The sequence below is a fragment of the Alexandromys fortis genome, unplaced genomic scaffold (genome assembly GCF_014885135.2).
Source record: "Alexandromys fortis isolate MF-2015 unplaced genomic scaffold, M_Fortis_MF-2015_v1.1 scaffold_119, whole genome shotgun sequence".
Classification (NCBI taxonomy): domain Eukaryota; kingdom Metazoa; phylum Chordata; class Mammalia; order Rodentia; family Cricetidae; genus Alexandromys; species Alexandromys fortis.
Genome location: NW_026067991.1, coordinates 3,818,992 through 3,838,599, shown reverse-complemented (window position 1 = coordinate 3,838,599; position 19,608 = coordinate 3,818,992). Strand labels below are relative to the sequence as shown.

The 19,608-nt window shown below is 47.6% G+C and overlaps 1 protein-coding gene across 11 annotated transcripts in view; it reads left to right on the top strand.

Annotated features, from left to right (window-relative positions):
• Kalrn (kalirin RhoGEF kinase) overlaps positions 1-19,608 on the top strand; it is a 603,131-nt gene that overhangs the window by 535,583 nt on the left and 47,940 nt on the right. For all 11 annotated transcript variants that reach the window (XM_050159714.1, XM_050159713.1, XM_050159712.1 and 8 more), the window contains 5 exons: positions 13,683-13,813; positions 18,183-18,249; positions 18,831-18,934; positions 19,089-19,158; positions 19,416-19,502. In XM_050159714.1, coding sequence (XP_050015671.1) covers positions 13,683-13,813; positions 18,183-18,249; positions 18,831-18,934; positions 19,089-19,158; positions 19,416-19,502 — 459 coding nt within the window. The remainder of the gene's footprint in view (positions 1-13,682; positions 13,814-18,182; positions 18,250-18,830; positions 18,935-19,088; positions 19,159-19,415; positions 19,503-19,608) is intronic.

The window sequence follows — 19,608 nt, the reverse complement described above, 5'->3', positions numbered from 1 at the left end:
CTTCCCTAGAGAACCCATAGGGATGTAGGTGCTGTTGGTTAGTCGATGTCCTCTCTCACAGTTGCCGAGGCTTGGCTTTGTTCTGGGTAGCTGAGGAATACATAAAGACTGGTTAAAGCAGGAATCTGACTGGGATCACACGCTGTTGAGAGAGGGTCACGGTACTGTATCTGCAGGCTGCAAGATGCCAAAAGCAACTGGTTGTCTCCAAGGGATCTGTGAGGGCTCAGGTCTCAATCATTGGGTGATGCCTGACGTACAACCTGTGCTTTAGTTGTCTTCTGCTGTCAGCTCTAAAGGTCGAATTTGCAGTCCCTTCTGCCCGAGCCAGTGTCACTAAAACTGCCCTGTCGGCATGCGGGGCAGAGATGCTGGCAGTGGAAGGGTGTCGTCTAGCGTGGAAAAGTGAAGCGTGCCCTGTTGCTACAGCCCTTTGTTTTGTAAAATGTTCTGTTCGCTGGCATCGGAAAAGTTCGTGTCCAGTGACACGCCCAGACGGTTAGGTCATTCTGCTTGTTCTAGAGCGGAACTCGGTTCCAGTGGCCCTGCCTCCCAGGCACTGACCTGGAACGTGGGCTTGTTTTTGTTCTTTTGATACAGGGTCTCACTGTGTAGCCTTTTCTGGCCAGAAACTCACTATGTAGATCAGGCTGGCCCCAAATTCACAGTGCTCTACTTGCCCCTGTCCCCCTAATGCCGGGAGTAAAGGCGTGGGCTACCACGCCCAACTGGACCTTCTATTGTGTTGTCTCTCCTTGCTTTCCTTACAGCCATGCTTTGTGCTCCATTGGGTTTTTCATGCCTTCTTATATAGTGGCTTCTACTTGTGACTCTGGTCCTCGATGTGGGAGTCCCAGCACTGGGTTGTGCTTCCCGTTTTCTTCCAGAGTGTCGTTTTGTAAAGGTGGTGGCAACTGGCCTGGCTGTTTCTGGCTCTCACTGTGTTCTGTCCCGTGTTCTGTACTGGAAAAGCCTCCTTTGAGTCAGTCTGCAGGCCAAGCGTAGAGAGATGTCAGACTTGTCCTAGGCTCTGCTTACTGGTATTCCAGAGGTTTTTAGGTTGATTTTGTCTGCTTTGCATTTGGTTGTTAATCCGTAGTTACTCAAGGTCTTCCTCTGTAGGCTAGAGGGACAACCAGGGATTAAGATGTGGCGGCCTACCTTGATAATTACCCTAAGAAGCACACAGTTGTGTCCCCTTCTACAGAGACGTTTAGACCCTAGATTCTGAGGCCTCTTGACTCTGGGGCACCAGGAAATAAAACAACAGAAGCGTGCCATTGTGCCCGAAGGGATTCCCAGAGGCAGAGGGGACTGCCCTTCACCTTCATGAGAACTCGCCTGCTGGCTTCATCCACCCACCTTGTAAAACATCCTATGAACAGTACTAGAGAGAGAGAGAGAGAGAGAGAGAGAGAGAGAGAGAGTGTGTGTGTGTAGGGGGAGGGTAGAGTTCCCAGGTTGCATTGCCTACATAAAACAGAAAGGTCATGAACCCTCTCCTAGGCCCCTCAAACAGTTTGTTGGGGGTGAATGTGTGTTGTCGTTCCTGGATAAATTTTAACTGGTTGCCTCAGGCATCTATGTGGTCCTTTTCTTTGTCACACACACAGTGCATTGCAGCTGTCCCATTTTAGACACATTAACTCTCTCCCCACACTGGCTTGTTTGAGTTCGGTGCACTTGGTTTCTGTTGGAATAATCGGGGTTGGGATAAGTCTCAGTACTCCTAGCAAATAGGGTTGGATTTATTAAAACAGTTTTGTTTTTCGGAGGCAGTCCCACTATGTAGCTCTGGCTGGCCTGAAACTCATTTTGTAGACCAGGTTGGCTTTGAACTTGCCACAGTCCTTCTGCCTCCGCCTACTGAGTGTTAAGGATTCCAGGTATGCCCCCACCAGTCCTGGCAGGAACTTCTTAAAGTCCAGCCATTTAATGTCTGACTGCTTAGTCCTCCATGTCTGGATGCTTCCCACTTACACTATGTGTGTGACGTGTTCGGTGCTTTATCTAGTCCGGCTTTGTTTAGTTTTTACCTGTGTAACTGTAGTTTCAGTAGCCGAGAATACTGCGCTGACTTTATGCTCCATGACTGTCATGACCGGCCCTTTGTGTGACAGCCTCGGGTCTTTCCTGTCTTTGTACCTCTGAGTAACAGCCCTGAGGATCCCTGAGTAGGATCCCATGTCTGTCCTTCTCACAGCCAACCCTGGAAGGAGTTCCCAGAAGTAGGATTATTAAATCAAAGATGGGAACTCGGTTTTCCAAACCAAGAATTTTTTCCTGCATTCTCCCAAAAGATGAAAAAAAAGTAGTGTTGTCTTTCTTAATTGCATGTATTTGATCTCTCCCAATCTTAAAAGCAAAGACTTAAAAGCCCTTTTTTAAAAAAATTGCTTAAAATAAAAATACCAAATTTCCATTCCCTACCCTCCTCCCACTCCCCTCCCACTCTCTCCACGGACCCTCCCACCCCTTCCCCCTCCAATCCTAAGAGAGGACAATGCATCCCGCCCTGTGGAAAGTCTAAAGCCCTCCCTACTACATCTAGGTTGAACAAGGTATACATCCAAAGAGAATAGGATCCCAAGAAGCCAGTACATGCAGTAGAGACACATCCCAGTGTCATTAAAAGCCCTTTTGAAACTCTTCCCCAACCTGACGGGGAAGAGTGAAGCCTGGTCAAGCCCAGGACGTGGCTCTTTCTATGCCCACAGTCATTTCCCTCACGGCCCAGCCTGGGACCGTCACTGCCCCCTGCCTTGCTGCCCTGGACGAGAAGCACGCACATGGCTGCAGAGGGAGCCATCACATCCCTTCAGGAGGATGGATGAGGGAGAAACCAAGCAGACTAATAAAAACAAGAACGGTCCTTCAGTGTGTGGGAAGAATACCCAGCCATTGTACAAACAGCCACTACACGAAGCCTTGCCACTGGTCCACGGGAGGGACACAGAGAGGCCTTTAGTTGAGGCTCCCTTTGATGTGAGCAGGGTAGTCTCTGGGCACCCCAGCATGGACACAACTCCTTTCAGTACTTACTTTTGAGAGTCCTACCAGTGCCTTGCTTGTGTGAGTGCGTGTGTACGTGCATGTGTGCATGAGTGTGGGTGTGTAAATGGGAGGGGAAGGGAGAAAAAAAGATACGAGGAGAGGTGTCCAGCTTGCTTGACACACAGTGATGATCCTTGCTAAGGCTGTAGTAAAACACGGACTTTCTCTCTTTAATAGACACGAGAGGCTGGAATAGCCCATACCTCCCAGATCATGGAATAGCAATGGGCTACCACAAAAGGCTGAAGTCCTGATCTCCCCAGAGCAGTTAGTTCCCCATGCCCTGGTATCAGTCTGCATAGCCCTTGCCTGTGAGTTTCCTGGGGGAGTCAAAGACCGCTCCCCTCAGCCTCAAAGGAGAACCAGGCCCAGTACTTTGACAAGGGTTCTGAGGACCTACCTATACCCCGCTGCCCTCCTGACTCCACCCCGTCTCCCTCTGTCGTCTCTGTCCTCTGAACACGGAGCTGTACTTTCCTAGCCTGCCTCGCACTTTGGACTGTCTGCTTTGCTTCCTAACCACTGTTCCTCTTTTCTGGCTAATCTGCTTTTCCTTTGCTGTCCGATGTCTTACAGTCCTCCTCTCTGCTAGCAGCCCGGCAGGCTTCCACTGACGTACCCACTGCTGCCGACCTTGTCAGTGCCATAGAAAAGCTGGTCAAAAGCAAGCTGGTAAGTGGGCATCCCGGAGGCTGCTCTGTGTCATGTCTCACCTCGTGTGGCGTCCAGGGCCTCAAACAGGGCCTCAAATCAGTCAGCTGTGTCCTAATTTCACTCATTCTTCCTCTAGCATAATTTCATGTAATGGTGGCTTCTGAAAAAAAGCCTTTTTTTTCAGCTTTCTGTGGGGTCAGCGCAGGGACTCAACGAGGCCTTTATGGTTGAGGTAAATGAAACATGGAGAGTTTCCAAGGCAAATAAATACTCTTCACTGAAAACTGAGCAGCTGGTTCCTAGACAGAACACATGGCACTCAGTCACTGACTGTGGTGTCTCAGGCTAGCCCAGACACCAGTGTCGTGTGCTGCTGAGACAGAATGTGGATTCCTAAAGAACCGGGCGGGTTCGTTCGGAGACTTTCTAGCTTGCCAGGCCTTAGAAATTAGAACATTGCTAATCAAGGAGTTGAGGCGTATGCGAGTAACCTTGCCACAAGAAATTGAGAGAGCCAGAATGTATCTCTGTCACATGGGGAAGACAAACATGAGCCACAAACAACTGGTCTAGCCTGGGACTATCTTCTAGGCCAATCGTGGTACCAGAAGGAAGGGCAGTTAGCAGGAGCTGGCTCGGGATCTCAGTGGTGCGCTAATGCTCCTCCCAGGCGGATCATTCGGTTGGAGCTGCCCCTCTGGCCCCCTATGTTTGTGACTGTAAGCGACAGGGCAGCGGTTCCGAGCATCTTGCTGTCTCTCTCTGGGGTCCACCTGTTTGGCTTTTCCTGCCATTCTCATGCGACTAATTCGCTGCTCTCCCACCAGACTTCTGCTGGGAAGGCACTGCTAACCCTCCTCCCCTCGGCCTAGGGACTGGAGGACAGTGGCGCGTCCTCTCCCAGGCCAGCCGCCGCGCCTCATGGTTGCCAACAGAGAACAAACGGTGTCAGTAGATGGTGGTTTGGGTGAGAAGGCAAGTTCTTGGAGGCCGTCCGCTTTTCCTGTCCTCTCTCCCTGTGGCTATCGCGGACACTGCGACACTGCGTTGACTTTACGAAGTCGCCCTCTTGTTATTGTCTCTCAAGTTTTTGTGCCTATCACCCCCATTTCTCTGGAATGTTCTCCTTACTTTTGCTTATCTAATGCACAATAGCAGTCCTTCAGGGCCCCACCCAGTTTCATCTCTCACAAAGATGTCCCCTACCAGTCCTGGCCAGATTTCCTCTGAAGTCCCACTGTAGTGCCCAAAGCTTCATGCTATCAGCAATAGCTCTGTTATTGTTAAAATAACGGAGTATTTGCATTTGCAACTTTCTCCCCTCCTCATAAGTTACTGGAGGTGGTATTGCTCTTTCCTTCCATTAATACATATTGGTCTTTACACTTAGTAACTTCTTCACGAATACTTGTTCCAAAAACTCGAATCTGCTTCTATTTGGGGAGACCTTTACCCTGATGCTTACTATTGCTAACCTCCTTACTGTTGGCTCTGCACTATGTGATCAATGGGACTAGTATTAGAGACATGAGCAAAATTATTGGGATACCCCACAGGGGCAAATGTCCCAGACAGAGAGGAGGGAGTATGGGGTGAGGTCAGAGTTCACAGGCCCAATCCCAGGCTCTTAATAAACAGCTACGGAATAAAATGCCCTTTCTGTGGTGAGTTTGCCATAAGAAAAGCATTAACTTCTCCCACCAATAATTGCTTCTTGAAGATCTGTGTGGAGCCCACAGTGGCAGAGATGTCTCAAAACCAAACTCATACTAAGAAAAGAATGAAGGAGTAGTGATTCGGTTTCTTAGAATTTTCTCACAAAAATTTGATTTTTTTCTTCTCCCCTTCTTTCTTTCCCATCCCACTGTAGCACGGCCATGGAGCAACCCACTGGGTGGAGCACACCAGTAAACGGAGGCTATTCAGCCATGTTTGAGAACACGGAGTTGCGTTTTTACCTCCAAAATAAATTCCTATTTATTTCTCATTAGCTTTTCACTTCAAAGAAAGAGTCCAAGAGCTCATAAAAAAAAGTTCTGGGGTTTATCTGATGGAGCACAGCAGCATAGAGGCTGCCAAAGTAGCTAGTGGCCTCACACACTTGGTCACTTGAAGCTGAGCCTTTGTGTCGACGATAGAGTCCCAGACTTGCTCAGTCAAAGTTCAGTCAAAGTCAAGAGTCAATGGTGCCACTGAACTCCAAGCCGCTCAGCCACACCTTGATGAGCTGTATATGAGTAATCTATTCATTCTAGATGCAGCCGTCTAGCACGTCCTTAAAAGAACTGGAAGGGCCCTGGAGGAAGTAGCCTGTACCATGTGGTCCATGTTATGTGAATGAAAGCTAAAGAAATGGAGATTAAGTTTGGGGAGAAACGTGTGGGGAAGGCTGTCTTCCAATGCCTGAAGCTCTGCCGTGGGAAGGAAAAGCTTGATCTCATACTTGCTCCCGAGGAAAGAACCTGGACCTGGAGGCAGTTGTCTTAATGTGGTGTGAGGAAGAACCAGCAGAGTTCTTTCCGATTAAGAGTCTCATTTCATTTTACAGTTTGCTTTAGTGCAGAATCTGTCGGACATTTCTCTATTAAAATGATCAAAAAATGGCATCAAATTCTGAGCTTAGAAGTCATTTGGCTCCCTAGCTCTACCCAAGGGCTGCGAGGTCTCCCAGGCCCTAAGTCCCAGGGCTGCTCCAGTGCAGTCCCTTGGGCATGGTTGCACCATGGTTCCCCATCAGCTTTCCAGAAGCTGCTATTGGAGAATGAAAGTAGGATTTGCAGGCTTGCCTGCAGTTCAGATAAATCCCGGGAGAGCCTCCATGGTAAGCCTCGGGCGTGATGGACCCTTCAGTGTCTTCCTTGCTGGCTTTGTCTTCAGCCTGTGTGTCTGTTGACATGAGAGGATGCTCACACCTCCCCCGACAGAGATAACCCACTTTTCCTGGGTTCACTTAAACTCTGAGCCAGAAACACTTTTTCTGCTTTCCCCATGTGAGTCTTTTTTTGGTGGGGATGCGGAGTTTCAAGCCAGGGTTTCACTGTGTAGCCTTAGCTGTCCTGCTATGTGCTCTTTAGACCAGGCTGGTCTCGAACTCACAGAGATCCACCTGTCTCTGCCTCCTGAGTGCTGGGATTAAAGGTGTGCGTCACCACTCACCCATGTGAGTCTTGATAAGATTTTTTTATTCTTTAGCAGCTATGGTTCTGTGACTGGTAGCAAGTTTATAAAGAACTAGGAAGGTGAAGGTTTCAGTCCTGGGCTCCTACTGATAGCACAGCGCCCGAGAAATGACTTGTCATTTCGGCACTCCTAATGATGATGAATCTGTCGGCCTGAATCTAATCTCAAGGTGATGGCATAGGCACAGCCATGCTTCACACACTGATAAGCAGGCATCTACAAATGTTAGCTCTTTGGGCAATCAAAAAGATCTGTGTTGTCTCTGGCTTCCAAGACCTACTGTGGGATGTTGAGACTGGGTACTTGCCAACCAGTAGATGGGTCGTGGGTGAATGTTACAGTTTAGTAGGTGATACCGTTTGGTTTCATCCTTCAAGGCTAAGCAGCCATATCTTCCTGGCCATGTGACAGTCTACCCTCTGTCTCTGCTGGTTTGAGAGCAGCCAGGGTAGTTTGTGGCAGAATGTGGCTGAGCCAGGGTATGTGTGTGTCTGTGCTTTGCCATCCCTTTACATCAATCAACTGTTTTAGTCGATAGCCCTTGTAGAGTTAGTACAAGCTCAGAATCTAGAGGAGATGAAGCAATGGCCCATCATACCCCTTCTGGGGGGGTGCATGTTTTCAGGACCTGGGTCATCTGGCAACCTTCTGGTAAGGATGCTTAAGGTTCAGAATAGGAAAGGTTAGAATTCCAACACAAATTTAGAACCTGCCTGGTGGTGGTAATACATGCCTTTAATCCCAGCCCTTCTCAGGGGCAAGGGAGACAGAGGCATATGGATCTCTGTGAGTTTAAGGCCAGCCTTGTCTACAGAGTGAGTTCCAGGACAGCCAGGGCTGTTACACAGAGAAATCCTGAATAAAAAAAAAAAAAAAAAAAACAACAATAATAACAAAAATTAAAACCCCAAATCACCATCCTGTAGTATCATTTGCCTGGAGATCCCATACCTCAGTTTTGTCAGAGAGAGAGTCTATATTTTTTAAAAAATACATTAGTGTCTAAATGTGAGCTTTCCAACATGAGAAACATATATATGTATGTATATATATATATATATATATACACACACACACACACACACACACACACACGCACGCACGCACGCACGCACATTCACTATACTAAGAGGCAAGTTACCACAGCTGTTATTTCTTTCACATGGTTATTTCCTGTGTGGCGAAAATACCCAAATCTGTTTGACAGAGGTCCCTGATGTTAAGTGCAGCCCTCAGGTGTGACTTAAATCTCCGGGACGGTTCATGTCACACATCTGTACCCTTCTCCTCAGAGTTCTGTTGTCCCTTCCTCCCCCTCCCTCTCCTTCCACCTCTGGTAGCCTTGATTTCATTCTCTGACTCTATGTAAACTTGACTCTTGAAAAAAAATTCTTATAAGAGAGATAATGTGACATTCTCTTCTCTGGGTCTGGCTTATTTCTCTTGGCATCAGGTTCTCCAAGTTTATCCATAATGTGGCAAAAGGCAGAATTTTGTTTTGTTTCCCAGACAGGGTTTCACTGTGTAGCCCTGGCTGTCCTGGAACTCCCTCTTTAGACCAGGGTGCCCTCAACTCAGAGATCCACCTGTCTCTGTCTCCCTAGTGCTGGGATTAAAGGCGTGCGCCACCACACCCAGCTGGTGCGTGGTATGATGGTCCTAGCTTTCATCTCTTCAGGAACTACTGCATCCCACCCTTCACTCCCACCCACAGCATGCAGAATTTCCTTTTCTTTCTGCTCTCACCAACCAGTATTTGTTTTTTTCCCTGACCTCTGCTTCTTCCCACCCACTTTATAATAACTATCCTAAGGGTGTAACGAAGAAGATTCTATAATAGGAGCAGCTAAGAGGGGACTGTTTGACATGGTGATTGGTGCTGGGCAGCGACTTCCCTGTTATCTCATTGAATGAGCCTTGATCTCCACTCAGGAGGCCACAGGATAGTCACTTGAGTTTTGAAATCCAGCATGGAGTCTTCCTTAGAGTCCACCTGCTAAGATTAATGCTCTGAGGGCCCTCCAGCCTATACAGCTGCTGCCAGTCCCTCCCGGAGTTTAGTCTGGCATCTCTCTTTGTGATTGGCAAAGGGATGCCTTGCCTTTTAAAACACTTAATGAAAGTATTATATAGGCTCATTCAGTCTGAGCAGAGAGATCTTCATCATCTGGATACATTCAGTGTTAGGGTTTCATGTGTTTCTGTCAGAGCCTTTGGACAATAATGTAATTATTGTAATAATGTATTAAGATTTTAAATCCCGCTCTCCTTTATTGTTCGGTCAGAAACATTTTCCTGTAACCTGGAAAGCTCTTTGGAATGTTGAGAGTGATCTTTCTCGAACTTAAATCCAACTTTACTCTCCTGCTTACTTGCCCCGGACGGGCTCTTTAAAATGTCATCTGTGTGTCTCCAGGATCTGACGTCATTCCTTGTGAAGTCAGTTCTTTCTTCTCTGGTTCCCACCCATCCCCTGCACCCTAACACCCACCCCCACTCACTAGAGCACACACACACACACACACACACACACACACACACACACACACACATGTGCCACTCACTAACACGGTCTCTGCCAGTCCCTCTGCACCCACATCCAATTCTACCTGCTGCAGGTTTGTAGCTCGTCCATCCCATGTGATCCCATTCCATGACCTTTCTCACAGTGCAGTCCCTGCCAGGAATGCTCTCCCGTTGCTATATCCAGCGAAGTCTTTACCCACCCCCCGCCTTAATATCTCAGAACAGCCAGCCCTTCACATCCTTGTGTTCCTCTTCTGTGGCTTCACCCAAGCTCAGATCAGAAATCTTTGGGGAAAAATGGCATCTGCACTGAACATGTATTGACTTTTTTTTTCTTGTCACTGGTCCCTAAGGAAGACAGTGTAACAATCCTTACATGGCATTTACATTACATTTTATACTAAAAATAATACAGAAATTAGTTAACAGTATAGGAGAATGAATGTAAGTTATATGAAAACACTAAGCCATTTTATAAGGGCCTTGAGCATCCCTGAATCTGGGGACCCCTGAGGAGTCTGGGCCAATCCCCCAGAATATCACAGGGATAACCTCACTGAGCTTCTCCTTTTCCATGAAGTCCTTCTCTGCTCTCTCCCTCCCGCTCTGGAGCCGCCTGGCCCTTTTGCTCTCCTCCATGTCCTTCTGTCAGCACACCCAATGTGCGGTAGATCATGAAGGTCCGAGACTCCTCCTCAACCTCATTTCTCCAGCGTTTTCAAGTAGTCAGTCTTTGATATCGTAGATGCTTGATTGCTTTTGTTTTTGTACAAATAAGGCATTGATTGTCATGCTGCGTGATGAGGGGTGAGCAGGGAGAATGAAAGTGCTCACCGGAGCAGAGTGAGGGCATGTGCCCCAAGACCCAGGGACTAGGGACTGCGTTCACTTCACCGGGACAGTGGCCTTCCTCTGTTGTAAGACTCCTATTTGAATCCTCTTTGCATTTCTGGCCCCTGACCTTGGATTAGCCTTTGGAACTTATATTGTTCCTTCCTGGTTCACTTCTCTTTTATCTGCTGGATGTTGTGGCCCTGAACCACAGGTGGGGCAGAAGTTTTGACGACAGGGACAGACTGGCAACCACTGTCTCTTTCCTCCTGGGGACAGCACAGATGACAAGTTACCCTGGTGGCCCTAGGCTGGATGCCGCCTGTATCCAACTTTAGCACAGGCAGCTGGGTCCTCATAGGGGGTCACTCTGGAATTACTATAAGCAGGAGAGCCAGCTCCCTCGTTCCAGTCAGGCTGCCCAGCATAAGAACTAGGTCAGGTCCTTTACTTCCCTGTCACTGTGACACTCTCCTGACTGACCCAGAGTCCTCTCCAAGAGATAGCTGGGCTTCTTTGCTCAAACAAAGTCGAGAGGGAAAGGCGGATATTCCCGTGTGGCACACTGAGCTCCTTAGAGGCCCTTCACTCTGTAGACAGATTGGACCAGGCCATGCTGATTGTGCCATGCACCCTGAAGACAGCGGCCTGCTTGCTGGCCCTGGCACTCGCCTTCCCACCAGCCTTCAGGCCGCAGAACAAAGGCCACAACAGGACAGTGAGAGAGATGGGAAGTAAAAGACACTAATCAGATCTGTCCCCAGCTGGGTCCATCTGTGCTGGAGCCTGTCTCTGGTGATGGCACAGGGGACTTGTACTGGAAGGCTGCCTGTCCACTGGCTTTTCGGGCCTCAGCACCAGACATTCTAATTTCCTTAATAGCAGGTTACGAATCCTGTGTCTATAAATGTAGCTCAACCCTTCTCGACCTTTCTTTATTTTTAGCCTATACTGCTACTCTGGATATAACAGCATCCACGGTTGATTACTTGTTCTGTAAACACCTTTATGTCAAGTGGAAAGTAGTTGTCTCTCTCTCAAGTTGGAAGACATCGTCGGTACTTTTAATTCTAGGGTTGGCAACAGATTCGTGTTTGATCCTTGGCATAGTCTACCAATTTGGGGAGTCGGGGAGTCACTGTTCAACATTAAGTTTGAAGACTCAAGTCTTAATATTCTCCATCTTTTCTCCTACCGGGTACCACATTTGCTTTGTCTCGTCTCCCTGGAATGTTCTTTCCTGCCTTTGTTTGGTTACTGTTGACATACAGCAGCTGAGAGAGCCGGTGATGGATGCTCCCAAGTACAGACCAGCCACAGCCTTTGTTCTACCACCTCTGCGCTTTGCATTTTTTGATCTCTGTGGCTTGTGTCTTAGGCCTGGTGTTTCCAAATACTAAATGAAGCCATTAGAAACCATAGGGGCTGGCATAGTCAGGCGCCTTGGGAGGCTGGCATGTGTCTTTCGTGCTTGTATTATAGATGCCCACCTTGATCTTGATCTCTAGGATTAGTGTCTCTCTGCATTGCTTCTACCAATCCCCAGAACCAAATACTTAGTGTCACTGGGTGGTCTTTTTGCCCAGGGTACTTGCATTACATACAGCCCAGCTCTCGGGCTCAGGGAAAACTGCAGAAGAGGGGTTGGAAAGAATGGAAGGTTGGAAGACGGGGTGGGATCTTGCAGAACCTTGTCTTCTAGACATGGCATGGCTCTTGTACCCATGAATTCAAAGCAACTATGGCTGTCTGAAAAGACTGTGGTGGGCTATTTATATACTGTGTGAAGGTGTATTGCTGTGTAATAAAAAGCTGAATAGCCAATATGTAGGCAGGAGGTATAGGCGGGACTTCTGTAGAGAGAAAGGAAGAAGAGGAGATAATCAAAAGGCAGAGGAGTTACCAATGAGACATGGAGGGAGTCAGACATACAGAATGAAAGAAAGGTAAAAAGCCACATGGTAAAACATATTTTAGGGCTGGAGAGATGGCTCAGCAGTTAAAAGCATTGCGTGCTCTTCCAAAGGACACGAGTTCGATTCCCAGCAGCCACATGGTGCTCACAACCATCTGTAATGAGGTCTGGTGTCCTCTTCTAGCCTGCAGGCATATATGCAAACAGAATATTGTATCTATAATAAATAAATAAATATTTAAAAAAACATATTTTAGTAAGATCAGGTTAAATTATAAGAGCTAGCAGGACAAGCCTAAGCTAAGACTGAACTTTCATAATTAATAATAATTCTCTATGCCGTCATTTTTGAATTGGCGTCTCAAAGAAAAATCCAACTACACAAGACCTGTACAGGATTAGACCCAGCAACATTTCATCATGAAGGGGAAAGGACTTCTAAGCCCCCGTCCCCGACAGCTATTAACAGTTAGTTGGGGGAGATGTCACTTTCTTCAGTGGTGTAGCCACTGCTGAGTTGCTTATACTCAAATAAATAACCTCCCACCCTTTCTCATGAGACAGCCCTATTTCTCTGTGAGTGACACTCAGAGATGAGGAGAGTTTTAACTAGAGAAGTGGGGGGATGAGATGGGGTAATGGGCAGTGAAAAGAACTAAAATTTATTGCATATATGTCTGTTAAAATTAATTTTAAAAACTCTTCAAAGACCTATATGATGAGATCCTAAATATACATTAAGCAAGTAAGCTTAATATGTTAAAATATTAGTTTGGCCCCAGAGAGTATGTTCCTACTGCCAGTTACAAATTGAGTATGTACGGTTTGAGTATGTCACTGTTACCAGTGCCAGCCACAGAGAGAGACTCACCTTTGTGGCACTTGGAACTTTTCCTGGAGTTTGTACAAGTATCATCTCTGTTCCTTAAAAGTTTGCTAAAACGGAGAATCTGATCTGAAAACCCAGAGACCCACAAGATAGTTTCGTGTCTCTAGCAAGAGTACACTGTGCCCGTCAGGCCTGGAGCTAGACCTCAGGTTCCTTATCTCAGCTGCTTCTAGAGCACTATATTAATCTATTTCCTGATTCTTTTTATTAGTTAAGTAACAGAAATGAGGATTACTAAAAGAAAGCTCTTGTTAAATAACCTTAACAAAGATGTTTTTAGAAAAGGCCGCCACCACTGGCTCTTTCTCGACTGCATCTCATTGTCTTCTACCAAAGTACTGCCGTGTATGTAACAAAGATGATTCCCATCACCTAGCCCTGTCACTTCCCTTTGCGTCTCAATTTGAATAAAATGGTCCTACTACTGGTTTCCCTTTCCCATACCATATTTGGTTTAGAATCCCAGTGGTTAGCTTTCCTGCTGGAGCCCTCGCCCAGAGATAAGTCGCCATGACAATTTCATTATGTCTGGGCAGTTGGCAGCATACGGATACTCTGTGTACTGGACAGACACGGAGCTTGCAAATAACTCACCAGTACTCGCTCTGAGGCTATTTATCCTTCTCTTTTTAGACTCTGGAAGGAGGCTCTTATCGGGGGAGCTTGAAGGACCCCACAGGCTGCCTGAATGAGGGTATGACCCCTCCCACACCTCCTAGAAACCTGGAAGAAGAACAGAAAGCCAAGGCTCTGCGAGGTAGGATGTAAGTGACTCTCCACCCGCCCTGGTACATGTATGTGCTGAGCAGCAGCCAAGGGGTCCCATGCTGGCTGCCTGCTACTCTCATCCTTTCTAGAAGATGACCAGGTCTGTACAGTGCATCACTGATATCAGCAAGCCACTTTGAAGAATAATAATTAGTATTAATCTTAATGAAGCTTGGGCTGGAGGTATATTCTGTGAGATAGCTGTTACTGACAAGTGTGGTTATAACCAAGATCTAATACAACTGTAAAACATGCTGAGAGAAAAGAGGGTTCAGAGAACTGGGGGAGTTACCATGGGTCTGCAGTACCAGAGAGTCCCTGACTGTGGCAGACATCTGGTGGAGATGGTCTGAAGAGATGCCCCCCGGGTTCAGTAGGTAAGAGACGCATAGGAGAGGCTCTCTGCCTGGTGGGGCCCATTTCGGCTGCTTCTCCCTGGGCTTCACATCCATTTGTAGGTTTCGTTCTGCAAGAACCTCCTGTGTTTGAATGACTAGTGGTAAGATACAATTCACATCTTGTAAAAAACCCACGTGCTGTGTAAGGTTTGAGTCCTCTACCTTGATGCGGAGTCAGTCTCCTGGTATTTGAGATACTGAGGACCGCTCTGAACATCCGCAAAGCAGAAACAGAGCCCTTCCAGAACTTAAGTTGCCTCCTTTGGAGTTGAGTCCTGTAGAAGCAAGCTGCCAGTAACTCAGGGTGTGAGGTTGTGAGGGACACTCAGAATGGGTTCTTCAGCAGCTGTGAAGGGTCTTCTCATTTACATCCGCCAGGCCACAGACACAAGAATGAGCAGAAATAACTGAAGCCAAGTCCTTTTGCTGCTGGCAGATATGCAGAGTAAACATTTAGGGCTTTTGTTTCCTTGGAAGCAGAAGTGCTAACATCTTAGCGAGAGCCTGCTTTCAAAGCAGGGCTGTCACTGCATCGTGAAGAGGAGCAAGTGTTGTGTAAACTAATATCTGTGTTCACCCCCAGAGCCTTTTGAGGGTCAGGAGGGTCCCAAGAATTTAGTGAATGAGCTGTCATCTCCAAAGTAAGGTTTTCTGGACCTTGTCCAACACGTGTTCTCCCCCAGCTTCTCCTGTGGTCTGGACACTAGTGGGGGAGGGGAGGGGACTGGAACTGGTTCCAGTCCTCTGTCAAGATGAAGTCCGGCTTATGTCAGGGAAGTGAAGCTCCTATCAGGAAAGTGACCTGTGAGGTAACGGGTGGTCCTTGGAAGAGCCAGTGCCTTCAGTTGTCTCTCTGACTGAATGGGCCTGAGTAGCACTTATGTTATTATCCAAAGGAGATGTTGTTTGATTTTTTTGGAACAAGCTAGAAATGCTTGTTGCTTTTTAGCTGTACCCATCTGTATCCATCGCCTCTCTCTCATCCGATTCTCATCAAACCCTCCACGTCCCATATCCTGAATCCCCTTGAGAAACGACCTGTTGAATGTCTCTTACTGTTTACGTTCTCACGCCAACCTGCTGGACTTCACAGCAAACATGAAAGAGCAAATGAAGTGGTGTCCGGTTGTAAATACTCTAAGAGGCTAGAAGGGCGGTGTGGACTTGGAGGCTCAGTCAGATGACAGGAAGACACCAAAGAGCCAAGTGAGAGGTACACGGGGAGAAGATTTCAGGTGGCCTTTGTCCAGAAGGAGGAAGACACTCGGAATGGACTTGCTGCCCTTCAGTTTTGACCACCCATCCACTAACCAGATGCCCATCGGGCATGTCTTCTGTCTCGCCAGCGGGATAAATCAATGGATAAGACAAACAATAGCAACAACAGAATATCTTCGCTTGTGGCAGGTTTACATTCTAATGGGAGAAATCAGACAAACAAAATAAATTAAGTAGTAGGTTGGAACCTGGAGAAGAAAGAAAACAGAGCAGGCTAAAGAACATCAAGCAAGGGTAAGGCCGTGCTGCAGTTTGAAACCACTTCTTCGGGGCTCGCACAGAGAGCAGGAAGAGGCAAGGAACTCGCCATAGAGGAACAGCGTCTTAGCGGTGGGGCCAGCCAGTTCCAAGGCTCAGAATTCTCTGTGGAAGGCCTCCCATCCCCTACCAGCATGTAAGGGGGCAGTCACAAGATGCTTAACCTTCACTGTCAGCGTGAGTGGATGAGAACCTCCTTGGAAACGCAATTCTGGCTCCATCTGTGAAGACACTGCCAGAAGATTGACCCCAAGCATGTGTGGTACCATCCCATGGTGTGGGTTCTGTACTGAGTGGAAAGGAAGCAAGAGGAAACTGGGCTGAGCACCATTGTTGCTTTTTTCAGGCATTTAGTCAGACCAAAAAGATAAATAACTAATACTAAGTCCATATGTAGCTGGAAGATCTTTAGGTAGACCAAAGAATACCATTCATTTACTGTAGGGATTGGGACATGGAAAAGAATTGCGTTATTTCTAACTCGTTTGCCAGTTAGTCGTGAGCTGCCTTGGGAAGCGTGTATACCAATCTAGTTTTGTTTAGTTTTCTGAAGGAGTCTTGTTATGGAGCCCAGGCTGGCCTAAACTCTTAATTCTCCTGCCTCTCAAGTACTGGGATGTTAGGTGGGCTCCCCACTACACCAGGTAGACTTCTTTGATGATATCTCATCGTCCCGGTAGTTCCCTTTCCTAGAGGCTCCAAAACCAAGACAACCTCCATTGCTCAGCAAACAACTGAAGATAAAAATATCGGTACCCGGCGACAAGGCACTGGCCCTCCTCTCAAAGGGCCAGCCAGCCCCAAATTCCCACTCTCATTTTCCTGTGGGTTTTCTCTTACCACTGTCTTCCAGGAAGTAACTTGGCCCGTGCTAAAGATACATCTGAAGGCTTCTATTTGCCCTCTCCAGCTCCTTCCTGTGGCCTGAAACACAGGATTGTGTGTTGGAGGGGGAAAAGCAACTGGAAGTGCTGAGCACGCTGATAAAGCAAGCGTGTGTTCTTTGCTACCTCCATGCGCTCTGAGGCCCTGACCTCAGCAGTTTCTCTGCGCTCTGTAGAAAAGCATTGAAGATGAATTGCTTCCTGGGTTAGAACACTTGCTGGGTTGTATCAGTCACCGCTCCTCTTTGACATCTCAGAGTGCCATCCCTTCTGTCAACTGGGCCAAAATAAACTGTGCTGGTGTGCCTCCAGGCAAAACTCCTGCCGACTCCTGTAAACACAGGACCTCGGGGCCTGTGCATAACCACAGTGTCTTCTGTTCAGGGTTTGACTCTCAGAACTGAAGAAAGGAAGTGGCATTCGGGTGGAGACTCAGGGATGCCAGAGGCCTGGCTGGTCTGTTCCCTAGGCGGTAGATTACTGGGAAAGGATGGTCTTTGGATCCTTAATGCTTAGGTTCAAATCCAATCTCTGCTCTTCACTTTGTAGGTTTGGACAAGCCCCCTAACCTTCCCATTTATCTCAGTATCTAGATGATAGGATTTTACAATCCCTGCCTTTTTATAAGCATGAGGAAACCCAGATGGGGTAACTGGTATGCAATAAATGCTCTAGGACATAAAAGTAATTCATAAAGAACCCAGAAAGGCAAATGCTCTTGTCATTATTGGTCCCACGTCGTGGGGTAGGGAATGCTGTGTTCAAAGTTCTGAACATGTAATATTTGCAGTCAGCTAGGTTCTTTGACCTTGACTGAGGATTTTCCAGGCCAGTTACCATGGATACATTCCTGAATAAGTGGAGATTATGTATTGTAGAAGCTTTACTCAATATCTCCCCAGCCTTTCAAGGCTAGTTAACACACAAACGTCTTTCTTCTCTTACTAAGATAAGAACAGAGCCTAAAGAAAGAACTAAAAGTCTCATGTTGATCCCTTGGTCTCAACGCATTCATAACTCGGTTTGCAAAAAAAAAAATGGTTATGGTTCTTTCCACCCTGTGTTTCTGCAAGAGGGGATGGAGTGTAGCTTTGTTCATAGAGTGCTTGCCTTGCGTGTACGAAGTCCCTGGCTCAATACCCAGCACTGCTTAAAACTGGCTGTGCAACCTACATCTCTAATCCCGGCACTCAGGAGGCAGAGGCAGGAGGATCAGAACTTTGTGATCGTCTTTGGCTGTCTAGGGAAATTGAGGGCAGCCTGAGAAATATGAGACCTTGTCTTAGGGGGAGGGGAGGAAAGTAATGGGCACACTCCCCCCCTCACCTGACTGTTGTGCCCCCTGAGGACGGCCCTCCCAAGCCCTGCACCCTCATCTCATCAATGAAACTCTGTGCGTGCTGAAGGCATCTTTCTAGTGTGCTATGTGAGGGTCTTGACTGTGGTATTGTGTTAAGTTTTCTGAAATCACGTTCCTGTGATCTTAACAGTGGAAATTCCTTGCTTGATAGTGAATAGAAACCTTGCTGTCTTTACCTCTTGCTCAGGTTTGTCCTGAATGAGCTGGTGCAGACCGAGAAGGATTACGTCAAGGACCTGGGCATTGTGGTGGAGGTAAGCATACGGCAGCAGGGGTGTGTGTGTGTGTGTGTATACAATCTGTGCTTGCCTGGTCAGGAGCAAATTGGACCCTACCTGGGCCCAGGTGTCTTAACCTATTGACTGTACATATTGGACTTTAGGGAGCTTTGCAGAAACGAAAATAAAAATAGTAGAATTCAGACAAAACGTGGATGCGGATTTTTGTTTTCTTCTTGAAGTATTTTAATGTTTGGGGGAGTGGAGGCACTTACCTTTAATCCCAGCACTCAGGAGGCAGAGGCAGGTGGATCTCTGAGTTCAAGGATAGCTTGATTCACAGAGAAAGTTTCAGGACAGCCAGAGCTGTCCAGAGAAACCCTGTCTAAAAAAAGGAAGGAAGGAGGGAAGGAAGGAAAGTAGAAAGAAAGGGAAGAAGGGAATATTTTAATGTGTGTAGAGGGAGCTGGGGCCTGGTTGAGAGGGAGAAGCCACCCTAGTGCTGTCTTCAGATCCCCACATGGCGGGCGTGTGGGCTGACATGGATGCTGAGGGATGGGGCTTGGCCCAGGACGCTGTCTGTAAAGTCTTCTGCTGACGTCACCTCTGTTGTGCAGGGCTTCATGAAGAGAATAGAAGAGAAGGGGGTCCCTGAGGACATGCGAGGAAAGGACAAGATGGTGTTTGGAAACATCCACCAGATTTATGACTGGCATAAAGAGTAAGTTCCGTGCCACCGGGAATGGGGCCCCCGCCCCCCCCCCCCCGCCCGCATCGGAAGAGCAGGGTGTTTAATGGGAGCCTCCCGTCACTCATTTCATTCTGGAGAGGTGGTGTCTGCCCAAGAAGTACGACTTCCTTTTCTTACCTTTTAGTTTTTTCCTGGCTGAACTGGAAAAATGTATCCAAGAGCAAGACAGACTGGCCCAGCTCTTCATTAAACACGTGAGTGTGAGCCTGGCTGTCTCCCATCTCCCTGGGTGCCAACCCACTCATTCTAAAACTCCTGCCCTCTTTGGTTCTTCCTGGTTTTCTCTCTCTCAGCACTCTGGTTTTGTTTTTTTTTAACACACTTGGCCATTCCACTGCCCTGTTCTTTCCTGCATGTGACCATTCCTTGTCCTTAAGTGCTCTTGACTCGAGGAGGGGGCGGAGGTGAGCAGAAAGCAGGTGCCTGATTGTCACATTTCCTGCCATCCCAGGAGCGGAAGCTGCACATCTATGTGTGGTACTGCCAGAACAAGCCACGCTCCGAGTACATCGTGGCCGAATACGATGCCTACTTTGAGGTGAGCAACTTCTCATGGGTGAGCCACTCAGATCCGCCACGGCAGCCACATTGAGACACACCCCAGATCCTCCGCCCACAGGCGCCCCCGCCACTGGCCTTCATAA